Source organism: Seriola lalandi, unplaced genomic scaffold (assembly GCF_002814215.2).
Source record: "Seriola lalandi dorsalis isolate HSWRI2012SDOR001 ecotype SW California unplaced genomic scaffold, Sedor1 jcf7180002054798, whole genome shotgun sequence".
NCBI classification, from domain to species: domain Eukaryota; kingdom Metazoa; phylum Chordata; class Actinopteri; order Carangiformes; family Carangidae; genus Seriola; species Seriola lalandi.
Window position 1 is genome coordinate 205,197 of NW_019525351.1, and position 25,772 is coordinate 230,968.

A 25,772-nucleotide genomic window follows, 5' to 3' on the forward strand; every position below is an offset into this window, starting at 1 on the left:
TACGCTGTCAATGTCCTAAACTCTCCACCAGGACGTCCTGGTTACACAGTTCTAAGAATAAAAAGAGGCAGATTAAATACAGCAGAAAGAAGAAGGAAGTGAACCCTGTGAAATCATCTGAGTATACAGTATATAAAATATCAGATCGTCATCTAAGTTACATTAATGAACAAACACAATCTGTTTAAACTAATAACACTAATCATTGTGTTGTTCTAATGACATGAACAGAAGCTACCTGGAGTCCAGTAAGTGAAACCAGACTGGAAAGAGGATGAAGAAGTGATGATGAGCATGAAGCACAAAGGGCCACAGAGTCATCTCAAAGAGTCCACAGTCACACAAACCGTCTATAGAAGGTGAAGCAGGGTGGACGTAGTACCACCGTTTATCAAGGTCTCTTATAGGATAATGTCAGAGTGGCTGTCCACCTGCTGAAGCTCAGGATAAGCTGCTGATGCAGCAGAACAATGACCCTAAACTTAAAAGAAAATCCACCTTCTGGAGTGGTCCAGTCAGAGCCCAGACCTGAATCCAGTAGAGATGCTAAGGAGTGAACTGTAGAGAGCCGGACATCACACCAAACATCCTGAGAGTCTGTCTGAGCCGAAGCAGCTCTATAGGGAAGAACGGTCCAAACTTGCTCCTGAACATTGAGCAGCTCTGATCAGCAGCTACTGGAGGAGCTGGTTTCAGAGGAGGTTCATCCAGTTAACAAATCCAGGGATCAATTCCTGTTTCCAGTAGCACTGTGAAGGTTTAATGGTTTTGGAAGGTTTATGATTGTGCGTTATTACCTAAACCATTTCATTCCAGTGTTCACTGACCTTTTCTTGCAACAAACACCAGACGTCCTGACAAATTTTCTGTTCGCACAACTGGTTATTTGGAAATAATTTGGAATTTTTACGTTACTGCAGCATATAACCATAAGCAGATAATCATACAATCATACACTCAGTGTCCACTTTATTATGTACGCACGTAGAATCTAATGCAGTGTAGTACAACATGTTTTACCTTTAAGTTTATGATCTGGTTTTGTTAAAACTTTCTGAGGTGTTAGTTCATACTGAGGTTAGTTAGCAGTTGTGTTTACCTCCTCTTCCCCCTTTATGTTTGTAGGAATACCCCAACATTTTATTTTAAAGTTCCATAAATTCCAGTTTATTTCAAAATTACCTCTCCTGGAAGGTACCACAGTGGAAACAGTCATCAGTTATTTCTAAATGCTAAGCTAACACAACAATGAGACTTTCACTCATACAAAATGTGACGTGTGTCAAACTAGCATACAATTCAGCAGAAATTAAGAATAAACCAAATGATCGGCTTAAACGAAACCATTCATTTCATGGAAATTCATCTGGAAGTCAATAATAAATTCAACACAACTAATTTAACTAAAATAAGTGGTCTCAGAAACTGGACTCTATTTTTCCTGTCATTAAAACCACCACCACATTGTTTCTAGGAAACTTTAAAGAAGTTGGTGGGAAATAACAGACCTGTAAAATACAGCGTCAAACATAAGCTCATTTTCAGAGAAGTCCACTGCTGAACCCCGCCTGCCTCGGTCAGTGGTCTTGTAATGAGACATTTATTTTGAACAGGAACAGGAAGCGCCCTCATACTCATTTCTTATCAAGGAGAGCTAAACTGGGCCCTGCTTCTGTCTGTACACCCTCTGTAATACCAGACCAGATCTGACAGAGACCGGCAGAGGAAGCGCAGCGTGTGGACGAACCGTTAGTGTGTGTGTGTGTGTGTGTGTGTGTGTGTGTGTGTGTGTGTGCGCGCGCGTGTGGGCTTTGGGGGAAACTGTCATTCTCCTTCCCGTCACCTTCTCTCACCGCTCTGAATTCTACGAATTCCTCTCGCGGGATTTGAATATTCATGAGCTGAAAGTAGAAACGGCAGCTTGAATCACATCGGCGGGACAGTTTCAAAACATTGAGCACACGTCTCAGCGCTGATTGGACAGCCTGAGTGAAGTGGGCGTAGTAGTAGAGAGGGGTATAAATACAGACCAAAACAGATGCGTAGATCACAGAAGGCGGTCAACAAGGCGTTTGGAGATCGTATCAACGGCTTCAAGTTATTATTTTCAACTATTTAACCAGTTTTAACCGGAGAAACTAACTTGCATAGTAATTTTTTTTTTGTTGCTGAAATTGGATTTTAAAATCGTAAAGCAGGAAACAGCCGGAAGGAAACTGTAGCATCGTCGGTTTAAGATAGAAGAGGGTTTAAAAACGACTAACAGGAATTCAACCAACAGCAGGATGGATTTTATCGGCTTCTACTAACTGTAAACGTTCAGAAAATGTTGGAGAAAAGAGCGGTGGAGTTTCAACTGGAGGAGGAAGTCAGAGGGAAAAACGGTGAGAACAATGAGAAAGTAAAATATGTTTTAAAACAGGTGGTTGAGATCAAATAAAACAGGATAAAATCACCGTGTCTACGGCGGACCAGCTGCTCTGTTATTTATCTTCTAGCTGTTCTTAAACTAGATTACAGTCACAAAACAACGATTTTAAACGTCTGTATTATCGTTCCAACTACATCTAATAGTCTAAATATTGCCTCGCTAATATAGCACCGTTTCCACGGTGACTGGATTTTATTAAACAACGGTTAAACGTCTCGTATTGAACGAAAACATTAAAATTTAGACTTTCAGGTTAATCCAGAGTCCCGCTGAAACTAACGGCTGTTTTAAAATGACAGAAAGAGGCTTTTTAATGGGTTTTATCCTGACCTTCATTTTATTCTCATTTTATCAAACAGCTGCAGGCCGCCAACAGTTACCACAACAAACACACAGACAGTGTCCTCTGTAAATGTTGAGACAGCTCACTAATAATCAAACACTTACATATGGAAATATGGTTTATTTTCAACATTTCTTCTGTGTTAACCCACTTTAGTTAGTTCTTAATCGTTTTTTTTTTTTTTTTAAATGAAAGACATGAAATTAACAATAAACTCGTGAGAAAACAGAAAACTGTAGCTGCAACCATCAGCTAATGTCAGTGAAGATGAATGTCTGTGAGTGGACATTAAAAAATAAATAAAAGAGCATTAAGTATAAACTCACGTTGGAGGATTTTTAACCAGTATAAATATGTTGTATAACAACAGTTTCTCAGCATCTCTGATTTTGTGTTCGTCCTGAGGGTACAAAACCATTCTTTACAGAAACAATAGATCAGTATAAACCCATAGATCACTGTGATGTGTTTGAGGCCAATCTGTTATTTTACATTCTCTGTATGTGAAATCTGGATTGACTGGTGTGTGCTTCCTCTCTCAGTGAAGGAACCGTTCTGCAAGCAGTATCACTGGGGGTCCCTGCTTGGCCGGGGTGGTTTCGGTTCAGTGTTTTCAGGCCACAGGCTCTCTGATGGACAGCAGGTTAGACTACAAACCTTTATACACACTTTAATTCTGCCCTTATTTATCATGTTTTTTTCAGTATGTGTATTTACATTTGCATTGTTTTAGTTTACTCGTTTTCTTTTAACTCTACAAAGTGGCTGTGTCTTTAAAAGTTCTGTTCCATTATCACTAGACCTGCATTCAGTATTTCAGTCAAAGCATCATCTTCTTTGGGTGACTGAAGAGTAATGACATTACTGTGAAACACTGGCCCACTCTGCTGCTGCAGATTTTAACTAAACTGTCTGTGTGCCCTTTTTGTCCACCCAGGTTGCCATTAAACAGATTTCCAGTGACAGAGTTCAGCAGTGGGCCAGACTGGTGAGTGCCACAGTAAATATTATCATTATTAGTTATATTTTTAGTCTGTAAAATGTTCCCAGAGTTCAGTGTGGCGTCTTCAAATATCTGGTTTTGTTTGACCATCAGTTCAGAACCCAGAGAGGGTCAATTTAAGACCCTGATACTGTATGTCCGCCCATAAACTGAGAAACAGACCTCAGGTCAGCTCTGCCCTCTGCTGGACCGATGAGTGAATTACAGGGTGGTTTCGGGGGCGGGACAGCTTCTGGTTCCCACGGAAAGCTGTGATGTCATGGGTTGGTAAATGACGCTGTAGGATTTTCCCCTAGTAACAAACTTATTTCTTATTCATCACAACTTTAACTGGGAGTCCCCCCCAACCACAGCACAGTGCTCCTGGAACACACCTGCAGATGATGAGTCAGGGCAAAAACACCCACAATAACCCAACTGGAGTTTCTCTTTGAATTACCCGCAAATATTTAAAAAGAACACCTTGATTCATAACAGAATATTATTGTTATATCTGTAATGAAAACACCAGGTGTTACAGTAACTGGTTTATTATAGATTGTTATTTAATATATGTTTTTACTTCATTGAGTTATTAAAATATATATGTATGATAATATATATGTGGTCTTAATCATAACAGACATCATTGTTATGATGATATAAAAAGTTTTATGAACAACTTTGCTGTTCAGTGACATTTATCCTCTGTGTCACAGGATGAACCTCAGGGGGTTCATGAAATGCATTATGGGATAGATTAACAGAGAAACGTTCTGAACTGTTGCTTGGATACAACAAGACATTTAAAGATGTAAACTTTAGACCTGATAAAATTATGACAAATATTTTTCTGAAGTATTATCCCTCTGAGTCTCTGCAGCTGGCAAACATGTAAATGCCAGTAAATGAATGTACTCAGTAAATGATTGTAGGTGTTAGTGTTTGTTGTCATTCGACTAGTTTGACTGTGACTAAGGTTTTGAATTTATCCTCAGCTTAAAACACAGTAGTGCAATGAGGATGATAATGGCTCATGTTCATTAACCCTCTCCTCCCTCAGCCCGGTGAGGTCAGCCCTGTGCCCATGGAGATTGCGCTGCTGCAGCGGCTATCAGAGGTCGGGGGTCACAGCGGGGTCATCTCCATGCTGGACTGGTTTGAGGTGGAGGGGCAGGGTTTCCTGCTGGTGCTGGAGCGACCGGCGCAATATCAGGATCTGTTTGACTTCATCACGGAAAGAGGAGCGCTGCCTGAACACCTCGCTCTCAGGTTCTGCTCCACTCTGCTCTTTGATTCTGATGTTGGTTTTCACTTTCCTCTGCGCGGTGTTAAACTTTGCTGTGTTTGGTTTTCTCAGGTTTTTCCGCCAGATTGTGGAGGCGCTTCAGTTCGTGCACGCTCATGGCGTCGTGCACCGAGACATCAAAGACGAGAACATTGTGGTTGACACGAGGACACTTGAAGTCAAGATCATTGACTTTGGATCAGGAGCGCCACTCAAAGAGACACCGTACAGCGAGTTCGAAGGTACAGAGTCTGACTCTGGTCTCTGACTCTTCAGAGGAGACTGTAGACTTAATGACTGGTCAATGACACAATCAACAGAAATTAATTGGCAATTATTTTTATAATCACTGAATCGATTCAGTCATTTTTCAACCAAGAAAGACAAAAAAAAATCTGGCAGATGAATTTATAATGAAAGTAATAGCAGCTTTAGACTTTTATACAGGTTTGATAATATCTCCTCCTCTCCTTGCCTCCTCTCCTCGCCTCCTCAGGTACTCGGGTCTACAGTCCTCCTGAGTGGATCCTGTCTCAGTCCTATGAGGCTCTCTCTCTCACCGTCTGGTCTCTTGGGGTTTTGCTCTTCGACATGGTGTGTGGCGACATCCCGTTCGAGCGCGACCAGGAGATCGTTAGGGCCACGCCCATTTTCACCAGACGGGTCTCTAAAGGTGAGCACATGCTCCGCCCACTAGTCCTTCCATGTGATTGGTTCAAATGGGAACTGTGTCATCACCCTGTTCTTGCATCACATTACCTTCAATCACAACCTCACGCCACCATTACTTCCCCTTTTCTTCCCAGAATGCCACTCTCTGATTCGCTGGTGTCTGTCCTACCGTCCAGAGGAGCGTCCGACTCTGGAGGAGATCCTGTCACACCCCTGGATGGAGGGAGCAGAGGTTGAGGAGGAGGAGGAGGGAGGAGACCTGCAGGAGGACCACTCTCTGCCCAGTCAGTCCCTTTAACTGCACAGACCCTCACAATAAAAGCAACCCTGAACGCACAGGTCTCTGGACTCCTGAGACTCCACACGAGGGACTCCTCCACCCAGACGGCGCCAGAAACTAAAGCCTCAGGCTGGACTTTAAAGGAGCAGATCTGTGGTGTCTTCATGTTTCAGCTCATCAACCACAGTTCACAGAGACTTTAAACCTGCTGTAGACAGAAAACACACTGAAGACACAGTGGACATTTTAATTTCACCTTTATGGTTTATTTCATCAACATCAGCTCTGTGTCTGAAAAGTGTCCTCGAACGCATCAACGGAGAGTTTTTGAAACAGTCTCAGCTGCATCAAAGGTGATGTCTCCGCAGCAGGTCTGGAGCTGTTTTTGGGTTGATTCATTTCTTGTCCGTGGTTATTTATTGACCTGAGTATTTATTAAGATGTGGAGCATGTCCTCTCGTCTGTTCTTCGGTAGGTTCCAGCTGTAGAAGCGAACTCTGGTTCTGGTTCTCTGCAGTTTGTTAGTCCAGTAAATCACTCTGTAGTAATGGCTCCGTCACTGTCCTCTGTTCTAACTTCGAGGAAAATGGAGAGAGTTCAGTCACTCAGCTTGTGTACTTTTAAGTTACATTTATAACAGACAGTTCATCATCTGTGGAGCTTCAGTTACATGAACATTTACACATTAATACATATACACAGTGTGTCAGTGTCATCTGCACACTGAAATGTTTCAGCTGCAACAGACACAGACAAGAGATGACTATATAAAATAACTGGGCTGTAACAGTGACAGTAAAAATGTCTGACTGAGTTTCACACAAAATCCTCAGAACTGAGAATCGGGAACAAGACAATTTTCACCATCTCTGTTTTAAAAAAAAAAAAGAAAAAGAAAAGAAAAAAGACTAAATCAGTTAATTGATAGTTAAATTATTTAGTGTTGATCAGCTCTAACTCCACTAACAGCCATCATAACAGGATTTAAACATGAGGTGTCCTGACAGTCTGTAGTACACATTTTAAATGTTTTATATCATGTGATCTTCTGTTATATCATGTGATCTTCTGTTTACACGTCATTTGTTGTCTGTTCATGTGGAGGAAAGTTTTGGGGAGATTTTCCACCCTTTCTGTTTGTGAGATAATATCCTCAAATCTCATCAGAGCACTTTCTCCCTTTTCCTTATTCCCAGACATTCAGACCTTCACAGGGGAATGTCCTAAAAATACAGTCACACACCAGAAAATCACTCCAGCTATTGTGGAAAGGTGGGACAGTCCACAGTCAGATCTCAGATCAGTTTTCAGCTCAGAGGTCAGATGTAGTTTGACCTTAACCTCAGAATCTTAATTTAATGTTAGAGCAGATATTTATTTTCTCTGAGTTTCCTCCTGTGTCATCAGGTCTGAGGGGGTTCTTCCAGGTTCAGATGAAAACCGCTCAGTCTGGTTCATAGTGATCCGCGTCCTGTTGATGTTTGGATGTGAAGTCACTGTAAATACTTGTGTATTATTCTGTGTTTTAATGATCAAAGTGGCTTGTTGTCACTTGTTCCTGTTTATTTACATTAAATAAGTATCGATGGATCGAATTGAAAAAGATCCTATGTTTGAATAAAAGAGGTTTTTTGTCTCTTCATCACATGGTGTCCTGGTCCTGACTCTGCTCTGTTGTGTGCCATGTGTATGGTGGATTATATAAACTCATTAACTGGAAAGTTTTTTCACTTTATTGACAAAGCAGAATAAACATACATATAATAATGTAAGACAAAGGTCCACAGAAAAACAAGAACGTTATTCAAAGCTGTAGAATTAAAAACGTGTTTCAGGTTTTCACATAAAAATATTTTTTATCTTGTTCTGAATTTCATGAAGTCAAGACAAATTGAGCAGCAGGTTAACAGAGGATAAAATATAAAAGAGCACGTAACATCCCTTAACAAACAATATCTTTTCCAGTTCATGTTTTCAGAGCAGTTATTCCAAAAGGAACCACATAGTTGCGCAGTGACTGTGTCTCAGAATAAAGTTACTAACACACCAAAACCATCACAGGCGAGACAGAACTTATCCTATATCTTAAAAAGCTTAAGAAGCTGTAAATGATCCACACGGCGCTCAGGTACTGGCACTGTGACAATGAACCAGCAGGTGGCGCTCAACATCAATCACATCTGACAGGTGAGGTGTTCACCCAGCAGCCAATAGGATTATTCCTGTTTCAACCTGAAGGAGAACAAGGAAATGATTGTTTTTCAGTTGGCAGGATCAAAGAGGAGTGAGAGGAAAGAGGTCTCACTCTGAAAGTTTATTCAGAGCTCCTCTAGCAGTCTGCTGCCCCGTTTCCTCCTTTGAATCCATCACATTGTTTTTTCTTTTTACAGGGAAAACAATATGAGATAAAGCCACCAGACCATTACATTAGAAATTCAATTGATTAACATCAAGACGAATATATAATTTGATATATAATATAAATGACACTTAGACCAAATATACATATATCAATAAGTAAGTCAATAAAGAAAAAAAGAAAGAAAGAAAGAAAGAAAGAAAGGGTAGTGCTGGGATGACAGACAAACTACAGGTTTGACAATGAGAAATAATCGATAATTTGATAAACCTTAAATTTCAGTCTAGTTTTAATAGTAATATGGAAAAATACCGATAACTCAGCCGATTTATTTTTATCGGTTTTTACAAGTGTTACAGTAGCACACCGTTTCACAAACTTGGGACGTATGGTTCTTTTTACTGCTGTGCATTTATTTAATAACTTTAGTTACTGCGCAGATTCAGTTTAATAACACTAAAATACATAATAAATGTTGTTGTATTATTGTGTTGCACTGAGTCCTGAAAGCAGCTTGGTTTAGGTGAACGGGCATGTTTATCCATCGGAGTGATACCTCCTGTCAGACATTCGGTCCCATCTCAGCAGCTGTAGTTCGGCTCCTGGACACTTCAGCTCCTTCACGGGGTGTTATCACTCCGATGGTCTCGGTGGTTCCTCCGCAGGCTCCTCTAACCTCAGCTCCGGCCTAATAGCCGTCTACAGACCGGCTGCCTCTCACGGGTAACAAACCGGAGGTCGTTGCTCCGGCTGGGTCTCAACTGTGATCCGGGGCTAGCTGGGAGGCTAGCCGAGCGTAAGCTGAGCAGGCAGCGGGGCGAAGGCTCATTCCGGACTGGACGGCGGGCAGAGGGAGCTCACCATGGCCGGGGGAAACCACAGCCAGGCGGCCGAGGAGAAGGCAGGGAACCGGAGTCAGAGTGAAGGTGAGCGGAGCTGGGGAGGGAGAGTCAAGATCCGGGAGCGGAGGGAACCTAACACGGCCCGGTCGGTTCAACACCCGGATCTGTGGGGGGCTCCGTGATGGGTGGGCTGGTTTATTAAAATAAAACTTAAATGATTTTCTGTGGATTGATCTAAAATAATAAACTCTAGCCTCTCGGTCTGTGTCATTATTAACGCGTGTATATGGCGGCGAAGGTTAGCTAACTAACGGCTAATCTAACCAAAACTAGCTGACTTCATGAGGGTTATTGGTCGTGGAGGTTAACCAGGAAAGTTAACTAGTACTCTAACTAACTAGTGTGCACAGTGTTACACATCGTCTGGGCTGATAAATAAATAAAGTTAATACCGTAATTTAAATTAAGGTAAATGTCCTGTTAGCATGCTAGCTGAACTGGAAGCTAGTGTGGCTAATTCACAGCAAACTTCACTGTTTACTAGTTCAAATCTAGTTTAGCGCAATTAACTAACCTGTCAGTGTCATTTAATGTTGTCGCTGTGTTTAATAGAGGCTGAACCTCAGTGGCGACACACTGACTAACAGTCTTATTGAAGGTGAATTAACCAGGTATGTTAGTGAGTAGTGAGGTGTCAAAGAGTTGGCAGCTGGTGACGTGGACCTTTGGCACAGGAGGAGTTTGTGGTCACTCACAGGTAACAAGCGTCCAGCTCTTATGGTGGAAGTGTCAACATTCAGGCAGGTGTGTCTAACTTACAATAAGCACTAATGATACGATCTATGGGGAGTTACTGCAGCACAAGTAGAGCTGTGAGTCAGTTAACACTCTAGTTAGTTGTGTTAAGTTTATAGATAATCGTTAAGTCCCAGAAGAATGGTCTTTCTTTGATAGACCTTTTCCATTTAAACCAAAATAAATGTCCATTAACATTTTGTGTGTTATTGGAAACTTTGTTTAGGCCGTCAGTGCCTGAACCCAGCCAGTCCCTGTAGAGGTAGATGACTTTTAATTTACATTCAGGACAGATGTTTTTATCTTTTTATCTGTATTTGTATTCAAGAAGCCAAAGCCAAATGATCAGCCCCTATTTGCAGTGTTATCATGGATGTAGATACATCTATCACTGGATCATTGTGATTCTGAAGAAACCTTAAAAACATGAAGGTTCTGTTTCTATGATTGATGTTTAAAAACCTCTGAATTACAGACAAACTTTCCATAGGTGGAAACAGCTCTTATGGTACAAATAGAATACATCCCACACAAATGAATCTCTACTGTCCAGTTAAAGAAAACGTTTCCAGACTGGGAGTAGAGCTGTATAAACTGAAAACACTGTTCTGCTGTTGGCCTTTTCACCTGAGAAAAAAAAGAGAGACCACATCACATCTGTTCTGGCCTCTCTGGCTCCTTGTAGCTTTTAGAATTGATTTTAAATCTTTTTATTGGTTCACAAAGACAACACCACATAGAAAAGTATTGGAGATACAGCTATCTATACTGCTAAAATGTAGAACAGTAGACATCAAACAGACAACCTCAGCTCTGTCCTTTAAAAATCAGCTGAAAACGTATCTTAACTTAGCTTTTAATTCAAAGCATTTTTCTCTTGATTCTTAAATTATTCCTGTATTTTATCAGTGTATTATTCCTATTATAATCTTGTGTATTAAGCACATAACTGTGGAGTGTCTTCAGAACGAGTCTCTGACTGTCCTGAAGTGGGCCAGCCAAAGTCCAGACTTAAACCCCAGAGAACATATGTAGGGATACTGGCCTGGAAATCAGCCTCAACAGCAGGTTCATGTTTATTCACTCTTGCAGAAAAAGACAGACCAATCCACTTATTCCTCATCACAGTCACGAAGAACAAACACCTATCCCTGTATACTGTGTTGAACTACTGCTAATTCATTCTCTGAAAATGTGTCAGTGTTTATTTGGAGGTTTGATGTGTGTGTTTGTTTTCCTGCAGTTAACAGGAGGTTGAAGTACATCAGCCTGGCAGTGCTGGTGGTCCAGAATGCATCGCTCATCCTCAGCATCCGATATGTCCGCACGTTGCCAGGCGACCGCTTCTTCACGACGTCAGCCGTCGTCATGGCGGAGGTCCTGAAGGTCTTGACGTGTCTGCTCATCATCCTGCTGCAGAAGAGATGTAAGTTCATCAGACACAGTGTGAATGAACGGTGATAATACACAGGTTGTTACAGCACCAGTGACGTGTTTGACCCTCTGATCAACAACTGTCTGCTTAAACAAGACCAGGTCCAGATCCAGTATCTGTCTGGACCGCGTGTGGTCAATGTGTTAAACTGTTGTGGATCCTCTGTAAACGCGAAGCCCCATGATGATGTCATAGACACTGTTCATGTCAAATTATTTTGAAAGAGCAACAGTCAACACTCAGCCAATGGTGTAACTCACTATCTCACTCACATATATACAAATATTGAATACTCACATACATACATAACAAATACAACTCCCAAGGTGCATTTCACTAACAAGCAGCCAATCACAGAGCTTCACACTCTAAAGCTGAAGCCAAATGACGCACTCTTACACTGTTTTCTGCTCTTGTGTCAGTTTTCTGACGGGCTTTTTCTCCATGGCAACAACAGCTGAGGCGCATGGGTATTGTAGTGTTTGGGTCATCTACAAAACTGTCAAAAAAAACCTGATTTGTCTGGATTGAAGTGTAAATACTTCACACTGGAGGCCAGAACATAAACATAAATGATGTTATTATCCAGTTCAGTAACATTCAGGAGGTAAATTTAGATTAAAAAATAAAATTTCAGGAACCAGCAGCTCCTCCAAATGTCTCTGATGAAATAATCCAGACTTTTATTGCAGGAACTGTGGACACCCAAGACAACATGTCCCACCTCAGTGTACTGCTCTGGCAGGTGATAGAACGACTTTACCGCACTGTCTCTCTCTCTGTTTGTCCCCTCAGTCAATGTGAAGGAGACGGCATTGTTCCTCGTCGACTCAATTGTGTTTCAGTACAAAGACACTCTGAAACTGGCTGTTCCTTCACTCATCTACACTCTGCAGAACAACCTGCAGTACATCGCCATCTCCAACCTGCCGGCCGCCACCTTCCAGGTCAGAGAGAGTCCTTATCAGGCTGAAGTCTGGTCCAGCCTGGCTCATCGTTTCACATCTGTTCTTTTATTTTATTTAAATGTGAACTGTGTGAAATGTGTTTTTCTATATTTCTGTTGTCAACTAAACCAACAGTGTCGCTCAACACTGTCCGTCTGTGTCTCTCAGCTCCTAGCTCATTGGTTCCTACTGAAGACGTAAATCATTACCAACATCTCATAAATATGTAGTTTCATTTTAAAGAGGCTCAGTAATTTACTGAAGCTGCTCACTGTAGTTTTTATCAAACAAACGGGAGGGAATACAGCATTTGTTGGACCATTTTCAGTGGAGGATCCACACTTGGTGCTGTTTTCTCACAATATCATGCGTAATATCACAACTTTAGTCTTGAAATAATAATTATTAATAGTTAATTTTTGGGTATTTTATGTGAACAAAGATCCTTCACCAGATGTTAACTGGGGAAAGACATGGGTGTAAACATCACAAGACAAGATGCCATAGAGACAGCAACAAAATAGTGTAAAGACAGAGTGCAGCCATGTGGAGCAAAAGAAATAGCACAACATCATGTACAGCACGGCCTCAGTTATGTGGACAGGCTCACAGACAGCTGCGTTCTTCTTGTACTGTTTCAGTCCACGTGACGGAGCACATCTGCAGTTGGTGAACTTGTAGTGGGTTTAGAATGTATATCACTAATTTAATGCAATTTAATTCAGCATATTAACACACTGTGCTTGTACTGGGCAGCTCCCAGGTGGGATTGTGGGTGACTTTGTAAGAGAATCTACCCTGGACAGATAAAGGTTAAAGAACTACTGGTTTGGATCTGTGGGAAAACTAACAGGCCCCTCCCCCTTCAGGTGACCTACCAGCTGAAGATCCTCACCACGGCTCTGTTCAGTGTGATGATGCTGAGGAAGTCTCTGTCCAGAGTCCAGTGGGTGTCTCTGCTGCTGCTGTTTGCCGGAGTCGCTGTCGTACAGGTATATTCTGTCTCCTCCAGCTCACCTGTCCCCTCCACTTTCTGTATATGTGACTTTACTGATCGATAGAACCGATTGATCTTATTGATCTGTTTGTGTGTGAGTGATCTGACAGTTGATCAATAACTGATTGATAGGTGATAGATTTCATCACTTGTCTTCGTGATCGATCGTTTCCCTGCAGGTGCAGCAGGAGGGCAACAAGGAGGCGTCCGTGACAGGCAGCTCCAATCAGAACTATATGGTGGGTTTGGTTGCCGTGGTGATCAGCTGCCTGTCGTCGGGGTTCGCCGGTGTTTACTTTGAGAAGATCCTGAAAGGGAGCTCGGCCTCCGTCTGGGTGAGGAATGTGCAACTGGGAATCTTTGGCACGGCGCTCGGCATGCTGGGACTGTGGTGGAACGACGGCGCCGCCATCGCACAGCGCGGCTTCTTGTTCGGTTACACCGACATGGTGTGGTGCGTCATCTTCAACCAGGCGTTTGGCGGGCTGCTGGTGGCCGTGGTGGTGAAGTATGCTGACAACATCCTGAAGGGCTTTGCCACCTCGTTCTCCATCATTGTCTCCACGGTGATGTCCATCTACCTGTTTGGCTTCCACGTGGACCTGCTCTTCACGGCGGGGGCGGGGCTTGTTATTGGCGCCGTCTACATGTACAGCCTCCCCAAAGCAGCCGGCAGCGGCTCCTCATCCCTAAGCTCCTCCTCGTCTTCCTCTGCGTCTTCAGCGCTGCCAGGGACGGACGGAGGCGCGGAGATGGAGGCGTTTCTGCCAAAGTCAGTGCTGGTGAAGTGACTCTCTCTCTCATTCTCTCTCTCTCTCTCTGTGACATCTCCTGGTGCTCACTTCCTGTCTGCTCTCAGCAGGGTCAGAGGTCAATCACTGAATCTGCTTCTGTTCACACTCTCTCACCTGCTCTCTGCGAAGGTCTCTCAGTCTCCTGACCTCCTCCTCTCCTTCACCTCCTGATAATCAGCTTCTCTCACCAGAGAGGGGCAGGATGTTCCTCACCTTCTCCTGACCTCCTCATTTATTCTTCATCCTGCCTTGACCCTAACCTCTTGTTGACCCTCAGTCCTCCTGCAGACCTCCCCCATGCCCCCCCCCCCGACCTTCTGACCTCCTCCTTAGTGAGAACAACTGAAGACTCTGGAGCGGTTGATAAAAATAGGAGGAGATTCTTTATTTTCCTCCTTATCTTTAAGAACTTGTCTCTTCTTTCCCGCTCTGCCTCTTCCCTCCATCACAGCCTCCTGAACTTAAAGAAACAGACCTCCTCTTCTCCTTCCTCCTCCTCCTGTGATGAACTGGAGAACAGAGGAGACCCACTCCTCACTTTCCAGCTGTCACTCTGAACTCGCTCTTTCCTCCCCTCTGGAGGAGGAGGTGAGGAAGGAGGGCAATGCTCCGAACTACTCTCTGGTTCTCCTCTTTCCCCCTAATCAATAACCTCTCCCTCTCTCTCTCCCCCTCCTACCCCCCCCCTCCCCCCTCTCCTCCTCAGAGCTCAGGGAGGCGTCATGTCTCCTCCCCCTGCCGTCCACATCACAGCCTAACATGTCAAAGCACAACAGCAGGAGGAGGAGGAGGAGGAACAAGTTGTCTGTCTGTCGCCCTCTCTGCCTTAAAACTCTTTACGTTACTAACTGAATGAAAAGAGAAAAAGCCTTATGCTGATTATAGATGATATATTGATTATTGGTGTAACTGCTGGTGGAGAATCTGCAGTTTTGAGCTGATGTTGAAGAGATGGATGTTTTCACTGCGCAGCCTCCACCTGCCACAGGAGGAACTGCTGGATTCCACCTTAAACACTTTCCTGCAGCTGAGACAGTCACCAGCCAATTAAAACGCTCGGCCGGCAGCTCGTCATCAGATTCATCCTCATTAAAAGTCTGTCATCTTCAGAGCTGCAGCTGTTTATCAGCTGTTTATCAGCTGTTTGTGATCAGCTGCACAGTGAAAATGTCTCATGGGTCAAACACAGCTTCAGTTTCCTGTCGGCTCGTCTGCAGAGCGGCGTCTCAGCGCGGACGACGTCGCTCTGCAGACGGGCTGTGAGTGTTCGGTGCCTTTTCCTCTCATCTGTACAGAAGCCATATGGGTGTCGGTGTAAAGTTAGCAGTGTACAGTCAGTAGAGTTCACACAGGCCAAGTGGGACTTTGTACAGTGTGAAGACTCTGCAGGTTCACAGACTCTTCTGGTCTAAAAAACAGTACCGGCTCCTGGACTCGTCACGCTGCTGTAAAGTGGTAAAGACGCTGAACTCAGATCAGCTGTGACGGGAGCCGAGATGCTGAGAGCATCATAATTCTAAAGTTTGTTCTCACCCAACCTGTCCTGCTGCAGGCGTCTTGTTGAAGAAGGCGTCCTGTGGAGGCGTGCTGAATGTCTCTTTGCTCGAGCGCTTTGACGGGCTAGTTAGTAGAGTCCAGGTGGAGGGAAGTCAAGCTGCTTCTGTGTTTACGTTGCTGTTTCACTCTGGGGGGAAAGGTTTTTGTTTTTTTTATGTCTTCAGGTCTCTGCAGGAGCTGATGAACAGTCCACCAGGCTGGTTTTAATCTATTAGAGGGGGTGACTTCACAGTTTCACAGTTTCAGTTTGATTCATTCACTAAAACACCTCAAGATATCATCTGAGTTATTCTGCGACAACCTTTGCCCTGGATTTTGCCTCACAGGCAACATATCTGCCCTACCTTTTTGAGAAGGCCTGCAGACATAACTCAGGGCAAAAATTATGTCTCTAAAAACAGTTTGTGCAGTTTGTGGTGATTTGATCAGTCACAGGTTTGTGTGTTCGCACTGAAACTCAATGTAAACTGAGATGGAAGGATCTGCCTGCAACTAACAGTTATTTACATCGTCTGCTGATTATTAATTAATGAACGGATTTATTGTTTAGTGTTTGGCCGCAGCCCAAAGAGATGTCCTCATGTGTCCAAACATCAAACACTCAGTTCGCACTGACGTAAAACAGAAAAACAAAAACCAAAGATATGACTTTCCTGTTCGAACAAAAAGAATCCAAAAAGTTGTTTATTTTGTTTTATAACAAAAAATAAACAACTGTAACAGCTTGAAGCTCCATGTTCTTATGGACGTAATGACGCAAAAAGTCTTTTTTGTTTGCAGTATTTTTCAACCGGAAATTTTCCTCTGGAGTAGATCATCCAGGAAGGCAGTTTTCTGTTTTTGCTTTTGATGGCACTGCAATCATTTTTGTAAAATCAAACAATTAGAAGAATTAGAAAAATACCATACCAGCATTTTCCTTAAATTCTTATTATTTTAGTTTATGTTTTGCATTTTACTAAATACATTTCTGCTGAATCAAATGACCACAAACTGTTAATTAATACATTCACAATGCTCAATGCGCTGAGATTAAAGCTAAGAACAGTTCTTTAGTTGTTCTCTGACGGGAAAAACTTCCTCCTCCTAAACATGAAAACTGAAAACTAACAATAAATTGTTAGAAAAATGATAATTAATGCTGAGATCATGAAATATGAGAATTATATTTCTCATATTTCATCTTCATGGGAAAACAACTAAACATATTTAACTGAAAATGATTCATAAATAATTCAACAAACGTTTCTCAGCTGCTTCATGTCGATATGGACACGAAAATTTTTTTTGAACCTTTTTTCCAAAGGTTCAAAAAATATTAAGAGTTTGTTTTTTGTTTGTATCAGAATCAAAGGTGTTTTCCTGAATTATTGAATCAAACTGTGAAGGGAGAAAAAATCAAACAAGATATTGTTTTATATTTCATTATTTTCTGAATCCTCCAGGAAACAGTTTATGTCTGAGACTCTAAAACTATAAATTAATATATCCGTTGTTTTTATTTCATGTGGAAATGAAGGTTGGTTTGTGATTTTTTTATTTTTTGTTTTTGGTGGTGGTGAATGAGGAGGAAGAGGAAACTCAGCAGGAAGCTTCAGATTTCAGTCAGATTGAAGTCAACAGTCACGACAACAACAAAACAACAGCAACAAAATCTGAATTTGATCATGTGTTTTTTTTTTTCTCTCATTTTCACGTAAAAAGTTGTAAAAAATTATATTTTCAGTTAAAAAGTAATTGATGTTAGAAAAAAGAAAACTCCCTGTATCTGAGATAACAAGACCAAAACATGTTCACATCATCAAAAAATATATTGAAGGAATAATTATGTTAAGATAATTATAAGAGATTAATTATCTTATTATCTCCAGAAAATGTTTGTTTGTTTAACGAGAAGAAAAAGTTGTTTTTAGTGACAATAGATTAAATATCTTGGAAGAGTTAAGTCTTTTTCTGGAGATAATTATCATGTTATCGTAATTAATATTGTTATTTTATTAGTATTATAACATTATTATTATCATGAATATTGTCATCATGAGGTAATGACATCATCTGTCATATAACTACAGCATCTGTACACACTGATGTGATATAAAATATCTCTTTATCTCGAGATATTGGGAGTTTTATCTCTGGATCATATCAGGATAATTATCTCCAGAAAATAACCTTTACTCCTCAGATAAAAATATATTTATACAGAAACAACATATTTATTTCAGAGGTTCTTTAAATACACTTTGATTTTGTGAGCAATAAACATTTATGTTTTAAAATCAGCCGTCGAATTTAAAGAATCCAGAGACGACAGAGTGCAGCTGGAGACATTTAACTTTTACTGTCTCTCAGCAGCTGAACGTGTTTTACATGAGATTCATTTAAATATTTGTTTTCTCCCAAAAACAAATGAAAAATTAAGAAACTCAAAATTTAATATTTTCAAACCCAGTTTCAGTTTTGAACCAAACTGTAGAAAATTGAACCAAACAGTAGAATAAATAGTTTTTGTTTTTATGAATCAAAAACAGTTCAGTTTCTGTTGGTTCCTAAAGTGAGAGTCTGGAGCGCCCCCTGCTGGCAGTTTGAAAAGATCCTGTCAGATTCAGCAGAAACAAATCCCTCAGGATCTGATGAGACTGTGGGAGGATTCCCAGTCTCATCAGATCCAGCAGGAGGATTCGTTTTTCTCTCTGGATCCTTCAGGACGTGTTAAACTTCCTCTTCCTGTCTGGACGTCTGTCTGCTCTGTATGGAACCGGTCCAGGTTTCATCTCTGATCTGTTAGTTTGCACTTTGATTGTTGCTTTGTACCAATGCCTCTGAATTTGTACATACTTCTTTTGGTAAAGTTTTATATAAACAAAGACATGGACTCAAAAACACTGGAGTTTGTCTTAATTTGTAGGAGCAGCTGTAGTGAACTGTAGCGCAGGATGTTTACCTTTATGTTCAGGGTATAGTATTTGTCTTCTGTCACAGTGTCGTATTCGAGTCACTGGTACAGAAAAAAAACTAGAAAATCTGGAGAGTGAAGGTGAAATATTTGAGTCAGAAGTCGATCATTATGAAACAAGTTGTAATATTTAAAGGAAAAAGTAGTGACTGGGATTTTCATCCTCTGTCGAAGTCAAAAGTTAAAGTGTCTCTAAAGCACTGTCGTTCAACAGGAAGGAAAATCTGTTTATTCTTAACTAATATTTCCACAAAGGGAAAACTGACCTTTATGTAATTTATGACTGTCATTCATGATCCAGCTTTCCCCCTGAGCTTGTCTTCTCAGGCAGAGCTCTCGTCGACCCCGCAACAATCTAACACAGATCAGATTAGAGTTTTTCTCTAAACTCATCCAGCTCTGACCTGAAAACTGACTAACTCTCTAACTCATACAGTTGGTTTGCATGAAGACCTGAATCTGCACTGAGATCAGTCTGAAGTCAGCAAAATGTTGGACTGTCGCTTTATAGGACAGTGTAACATTTTCCTGTCAATGATCCTCTGCACACTGACTCCAACCTCCAGCTGCAACTAACCATTATTTTCATTACTGATTAATTAGCTCATTATTCTCTCCATTAATTGTTTTGTCTATAAAATGTCAAAAAGTTCCTAAAGAGTTTATATTTTTAGATCATGAGTTAATCATCACAACAGGAAGTCCACCTGTTGTTACATGAAGAAAAACTTGTTTTGCGATATTTAGTATGAAGATAAAAAACAACAACAAATAAAAACTGTTTAAAGATAACTTCAGATAACACAATAATAAACATTTAAGTAGAAGTTTCTCAACGCAAAGAGGAAGAAGTTCGTCCTTAGATTCATGTGAAAGTGTTTTAAACTCAGGATTCAGATGCAGAACACATTACACAGACAGACATTAATTTTCATCCATGATGATTTGCAGCGACATTTTGACCACAGTGCTTCCTCATCCGAATATGCACAGAAAGGGATTGTGGGATATGTTTACAGTGACATCATAATCATCTAATCACATGTCCAGATATTTACCTGAGAATGTCCTGATCCCTGTGGCGTCACAGTAGTGGAAGAAGTGCTCAGATCTTTTACTCAAGTAAAAGTACAAATACCAAACTGTACAAGTATTCAATGTTAATGATCTGAAGTGTGAAAAAAATCTGAAAAATGTTCTGAAAAAATGAAAAGTGATAGATGCAGAAACACATCTCTGTTAGAGTGGTAGAGATTACATATATATATATATACATTATTACTCCTGCATTAATGTGTCAACAGTATTTCACTGATTAACTTTATAAAGTGAGTCAGCAGACGGAGGAGACACCTGAGCAGGTGTGTCAACTGACTGCTCAGGTGCTGCTGTTTCCTCATCACCTCTACCTGCTGCTGAGGATGGTTTAAACACCTGTGTGGATGAACAGTTAGGTTCTTTGTAAATCATTGTGAAACTGAGAAATATCAGCAGTCAAACTTTCCTTCACAATAAAGGCCACTGCAGTACAATTTGCTTTCAAAATAAAAGCAACACATGTAATGGAAACATACAGAAGGAAACAAACAGGATGAAGGGAGTGAGTTTTATTCTGACTGAACATAGTAAATGACATTTCAGTTTATTGTCAGGTGTGTTAATCACTGTAACATTAAGATCAGGATAAGTTATTGATCCACGGTCTGTGACCATCAGTACCTCAGAGAGTGACATCATCTCTAAACAGGACCTTCCCAGTTCACAGGAGCTGCTCCGTTGTTCAGACTGAAATACCAACAGCTAATGTTCAGATGTTCGTGTTCCCCTCAGGATGAACCCTGCTCTCATCTGAACCTCTCACTTCTCCTTTAGCGCCACCATCAGGTTTTGAATCGTGAAGTGTAGGCTGCTCTAACGTCTTCTTCTTCTTCTTCTTCTTCTTCTTCTTCTTCTTCCTGTATGTGTTGTGCAGGTGTGCAGGTAAAGAGAAAGGATCCTGAGAGGACGGACTGATGGACAAACTTCTGCCTTCAAACAGCACCCCTGCTGGTCCCACCATGGTACTGTAGTGTTGTTATGGTACTGTACTGTGTTCTGGGTGCGTCAACACAAGCAGCCTTTACTGTTAACACATTAACAATCTGATACAACAACAGTATTAAATCAACATATTTATCATTATTACCTCAAACAATAGTAGTTCAAATATCTGATTATTATATGTATTAAAAAGGAAAACAAAACATAATTTTATGGGGATAACAAAATAGTTATCTCAGTGTAATTATCCCGAGACAGTGAGATAATTATCCAGTTATTCTCTGATAATCAAACAGATTTTTAGACAAAAATCATGTCATCTCAAAAACTAGATGTAATGTGAAATATTCATGTTTTTGACATAAGAGCAAATGTTTTCTCAAAGTAATGAGATAATTATACTGAGATAATTCTGAGATAATATACTTTTATCTCATTATTTCAGGATAACAACACATATTTTTTTTTTAATCATGTCAACTTAACTAAACTGAAAATGATGAGTACAACACAGCTTCCATATAAAATTAATATTTATCATTAACAGATTTTAAACATCCAAAGAAACTTATGATCCATACAGATCAACATGGTTTTCAACTGATGGTTAATTGATTTATATGCAAGCTAAATTGTGCCAGAAAAAAACTATAAGATAAAAAAAATATGGTGAATTAAAAATATGAGATAGTAAAAAGTATATGGAGTGTATGGAGAATGAGGAGAATATTTATCATTTCAAAATAAAAGGTTGTATTTCTTATTTCAAAATGGATTTGAAAGATTTTGGAAGGAAATCACTCAAGCTGTTAAAATATGAATTTTTTTCCCTAAAACAAAATTTATTCTGAAAAGGAAAAATCTTTTATTCAAAATATTTTGACCAAAAATCAGAATAATCAAAATTAGTATCTGTTATTTCAATATAAAAGTTAGTAGTTATGTTTCTAAAATAGATCTCTTGCTTTTTTCTCAAAGTAAAACATTTTGTACCAAATTTAAATTATTAGCTTTACTACAAAGTTTCAAGTCCAAATTTTATGATAGTAAGTCATATAGTTTACTGAGTAAGTCAAAATCATGAAGTGAATATCCAAACTTTTTTAGTCAGAATTAAGGCAAAAAATTATGGAATTTAATTTTAAAAATCAACTGTTGTACTTTGTGACTTAAAACAAGTATTTTAATTTTCCTTTATTTATTTATTTTATTTTTGTAGTCATTTTTTACATTTCAAAATAAAAGGTGTTATTCCAGAATGGATGTGTAACATTCAGAAAGAAAACCATTCAAACTGTATTGTCAATTTTTAAAGTCTGTGACACTAGTGCCTCAGAGCAAGGCAGTGAAATGATTCAGCTTGCACAAAGGGAAAATCAACCTAAAGTGACCTTAGAGTTTTTGTTCTGAAAGTTTACAGTGTTTTTACAAGTTTTTAAGATTATACTGAATTATTTTCTGTTAACCGCCTTGTATTCTTTTTATTTTGTTTTTTTTTTTATCTTCAACACTTTGAAACTGTCCATGTTGTGAATGTCACCTCTGTGCCTTAAAGGAACAGAACAGTTTCTGTTCTGTGAGAAGTAGTTTGATGCTTCTGAACAGTGTGATGAAGAAATCACTGTGCATTAAACTGATAAAAACACAAAGTCTCTGTTCATTTTCTCACACTGACAGAACTACAGACAGACACACAGACAAAATACCAGCAGACTACCAAATGAATGAATGAAGTCATGAATGTATGAGGTTCAATTTGCGCCAAAAATATATCCACGTGTCTCTGTCGACTGAACATGTGACAAAACATCTGTCTGTGTCTGTTTAACTTTAAACTGAACTTCAGCTGTGATCAGATTATCTGTGTCGATTCAAAGTTGAACACACAAAGACAAATGTTTTGACACATGCTCAGTCGACATAGACAGGTTGCATGTGGATATGTTTTTTGGCACAAATGGAACCACGTAGTTCACAGCTGGAACACGCTTGTTTTTTTTTTTGACTCATAAAGTCACTGAAATACAACAGTACCTCAAAACTCTATGTACTCTTATGTATGTGATGTTGACTTCACTGTTTGTGCACGATCATTATGTTCACTGTGTCCACTGTAAAATGAAGACAACTGACATCTGACCACCGGTCGAGCCAGTATCAGAGATCCTGGGTTCCTCTCAATCAGCTGGAAGGTTTCTCCCTGCATCTCTGGAGCCTTTACACAAACACTGCTCTGGGCATGGATGTACTGATAATGTATTTACCTGCCTGGTCGATGTAACACCGGCCAGATGTTTGTGATCACCTTTGATGCCTTAATGAGTAACTCGTACAGTGTCTACCACATCTACATCTTCAATATCTACATCTTTATTCAGACGCAGCTACGATCAGCCCCCATGAGTCCACTGTGTTAACAACATGTTTTATTGGTTGTTTTATCTTGTCTGTATATGTACTGATTGTTCTATGGGCCTGAGGTGCCCTTAGTTATTAAATACAATACTCTATTAAATGTACTTTACAACACCGACTATTTTTTACAAATTTTAATTAAAGAATTTAAAGTGAACCTCATCTCCGAGTCTCTCTGTGTTTTCATGTGGGAATATTTTGAGTTTGTTGATCCTCTCATCATGAAGCTGTTTTTATGTTGAGCCTTTAAAATCTTCTTCACCGTGTTGTAAAATCTTTCTCACTGTGTTTTTTCAGTGAAGTTTAGACCTTTTTTCTCCACAGCTCAATATTCAGTGAAGAATAAATTGTTGTAGTTTGGTTGTGCAGCCACCAGGAGGCGACAGTGACTGTTTCCATCCTCAGAGGCTCAAAGAAGAAACAAGTGAAGCAACCTGCAGGCGAACAAGGCAAAACACACAGTGGATCAGAAGCAAAGATTAAATATGGGATTAAATCTAAAATTAAGAAAGTAGGATGGGAAATGAAGACGAATCACAGCAGCTAAAAATCCAGCTCCACACTGCTTCAGAGAAACTTAAGTTTCTACACAGAGAAATATGAATGAAAACCAGGCTGAGCTGCTCTTATCCTGAACCAGCAAGAAAACCATCTGAAGAAGAAACAACAAAGAGCTTCATCTCTTCAAATCCCTGCCAGGTATTTGTCAGGACCTTCTACACACTGCCAGGTATTAGCTAAGACCATCTGGTCTCCCTCAGATATCAAAAAGTCAAGGCCACCTGCTCATTCCCAGGCGTAACATTGGACCACAGCATAATTTAAAACCCTCTGGTCAAGACTGTGGTCTGGAGTCTGGTATTAGCTAAGACCATCCAGTCTCCTTCAGATATTAGTTGCAGCCCTCCAAATCTTTTCCTGGAAGTCAAAACTCCTGTTCAATCCCAAGAAGTAGTCAGGACCGTGGCATTAGTTACAGCCTTCTAGTTGGTGGTCAGGAGTCAGGACTCTCATAGACAAGGTATTAGCCAGGACCTTTCACTCCCTGCCAGGTATTATTCAGGGCCCTTCATTCCCTGTCAGATTTTAGTCTGAGTACTCCACACAATGCCATGTGTGAAAGGCCTGCAGACCTTTCCAGGTGTTAGTCATGGCCTCACATCATTTTGTCAGGTTTTTATAGGATGTCCAGTCACTTCCAGGTATTAGACAGATCCCTTTTTCCTCTGCCTTCCTCCTGACTGACTGGGGATTTACTGAGAGGTGAGTTTTAACTTCCTGGACTACAAACTGTATTGAGGAGTGTGTGTGTGTGTGTGTGTGTGCGCACAGTGTGACTCAAGTTCAAGATATACATATATCAAGATATAACAGTGACAACAGGAAATAAAGGACATGGGGGAGGGGGAGGAGGGGACCCTGGGTCCAGTACTGTCTCCAGGCGGACACCTGTAGTCCACTCTGTTAGTCCACTCACTTTGACGCCTCACTGGAGGTCTTCGTAGGTCTCAGTTCCTGGTATTTGAGATCTGATCCTGGATCAGAGTCTGGTCAGGTCATCATGCTTTTCAGACTGACCAGGTCTGGCAGGGTCCTACTTCTGCAGGTCTAAGGTCTGTGTGTCAGTATGTCTAATGTTGGCTCTGTTCTGGTCTAGATCAGTCTTTGAACTCTGATCTCAAACAGGTTTTAATGTAAAACAAACAAACTGATTCAAGCTCTTCACAAAAGGTAGATCTGTGTCGTCAGCTTCAAAGGCACCTGTGTGGGACGTCTCACCTGTGCTGCTGTCAGTCAGACTCCCGCAGGCTGTTTCATGTCTTTTACTCTCAGTGTCTCTGTCTCGTCTCTCGACCATAAAGACCTGATTGGTGTAGAGCTGCTGAGACGCTTGTCCTTCCAGCAGCTTCTCCATCTCTGCAGAGGACTTCTGAAGCTCCTCCCTGACCCAGGTCAGAGAGGAGACAGTCCTGGTTCCAGATGTGTTCAGTTCTTGTTCTCACTGTTCTCCTGGGAACACTCGGGGTTTTTTGTCCTGATCTTTGTCTCACCACAGTTTGATCACAGAGGTCTACACAGAGTCTTTATAAATTCTGTTCACTCAGATCAGTTCACCACAGTTGGACAGAAAGGGACTGAAATCTGACGATTCAGAGTAAATGAGAGATTTAAGTTTTTGATTTAAAAATTTTGCAAATCTAAAAACATGTTTTTACTTTATGGATTACTGAGCAAAGATTAATCAGAAGAAGAGTAATTTGATCCATTTACAATAAAATCAACACCACAGTAATATGAAGTGGTCTGAACTCTGTCCATTGAAAACTATTTCCTGCCCACAGTCATAGAGGTGCAGTGTGTGGTCAGAGTGCAAGGCGCGAAGTGCAGCAATGAAACCAGGACGGGCAAAGGTGAAGTGACCTGGAACATGGTTTAGAAATCAAATTATAATTGGACAGGTAAATATCACATACTGTCAGTGCTCAGCATGTTTCATTTGCTCCCATCCATCATGTACGGCATGTACACAGTTTTATAACACGCCACTGAACAACACAGCAGATGTGTGTGAGTTAAATCATCCTGTGTGTCTGTGGTCAGTTCAACCTCATGGACAGTTTCACCAGTCAGTTAACTAC

At 40.7% G+C, this 25,772-nt stretch overlaps 2 protein-coding genes across 3 annotated transcripts; both read left to right on the plus strand.

Moving 5' to 3' along the window:
- Positions 1–2,040: 2,040 nt before the first annotated feature.
- On the plus strand, positions 2,041–7,641 carry pim2 (Pim-2 proto-oncogene, serine/threonine kinase). The gene is made up of 7 exons (XM_023426000.2): positions 2,041–2,384; positions 3,317–3,417; positions 3,712–3,762; positions 4,820–5,028; positions 5,117–5,286; positions 5,541–5,717; positions 5,851–7,641. Exons 1-7 carry the CDS (start codon positions 2,327–2,329, stop codon positions 6,012–6,014), a joined length of 930 nt encoding a protein of 309 aa, XP_023281768.1. The 5' UTR covers positions 2,041–2,326; the 3' UTR covers positions 6,015–7,641.
- A 1,274-nt stretch (positions 7,642–8,915) lies between these two features.
- slc35a2 (solute carrier family 35 member 2) lies at positions 8,916–23,290 on the plus strand. 2 transcript variants are annotated; one of them, XM_023426006.2, is made up of 6 exons: positions 8,916–9,281; positions 11,236–11,418; positions 12,223–12,374; positions 13,244–13,366; positions 13,551–14,143; positions 20,651–23,290. In XM_023426006.2, the coding sequence occupies exons 1-6, from the start codon at positions 9,218–9,220 to the stop codon at positions 20,676–20,678; spliced, it is 1,143 nt and encodes a 380-aa protein (XP_023281774.1). In that variant the 5' UTR covers positions 8,916–9,217; the 3' UTR covers positions 20,679–23,290. The 2 variants fall into 2 exon arrangements, with proteins under 2 accessions (XP_023281774.1, XP_023281773.1); XM_023426005.2 differs by lacking the exon at positions 20,651–23,290 and adding an exon at positions 14,872–18,605.
- The last annotated feature ends 2,482 nt before the right edge of the window (positions 23,291–25,772 follow it).

What these genes read in the sequence shown, in the direction of transcription:
- slc35a2 (XM_023426005.2), top strand. Translation starts at nt 9,218, where the DNA reads ATGGCCGGGGGAAACCACAGCCAGGCGGCCGAGGAGAAGGCAGGGAAC. An exon ending in CATCCTGCTGCAGAAGAGAT is followed by an intron (nt 11,419 to 12,222) that starts GTAAGTTCATCA and finishes TTGTCCCCTCAG; the next exon opens with TCAATGTGAAGGAGACGGCA. An exon ending in CCGGAGTCGCTGTCGTACAG is followed by an intron (nt 13,367 to 13,550) that starts GTATATTCTGTC and finishes GTTTCCCTGCAG; the next exon opens with GTGCAGCAGGAGGGCAACAA.
- pim2 (XM_023426000.2), top strand. Translation starts at nt 2,327, where the DNA reads ATGTTGGAGAAAAGAGCGGTGGAGTTTCAACTGGAGGAGGAAGTCAGA. An exon ending in ACCGTACAGCGAGTTCGAAG is followed by an intron (nt 5,287 to 5,540) that starts GTACAGAGTCTG and finishes TCGCCTCCTCAG; the next exon opens with GTACTCGGGTCTACAGTCCT. An exon ending in CACCAGACGGGTCTCTAAAG is followed by an intron (nt 5,718 to 5,850) that starts GTGAGCACATGC and finishes TTTTCTTCCCAG; the next exon opens with AATGCCACTCTCTGATTCGC.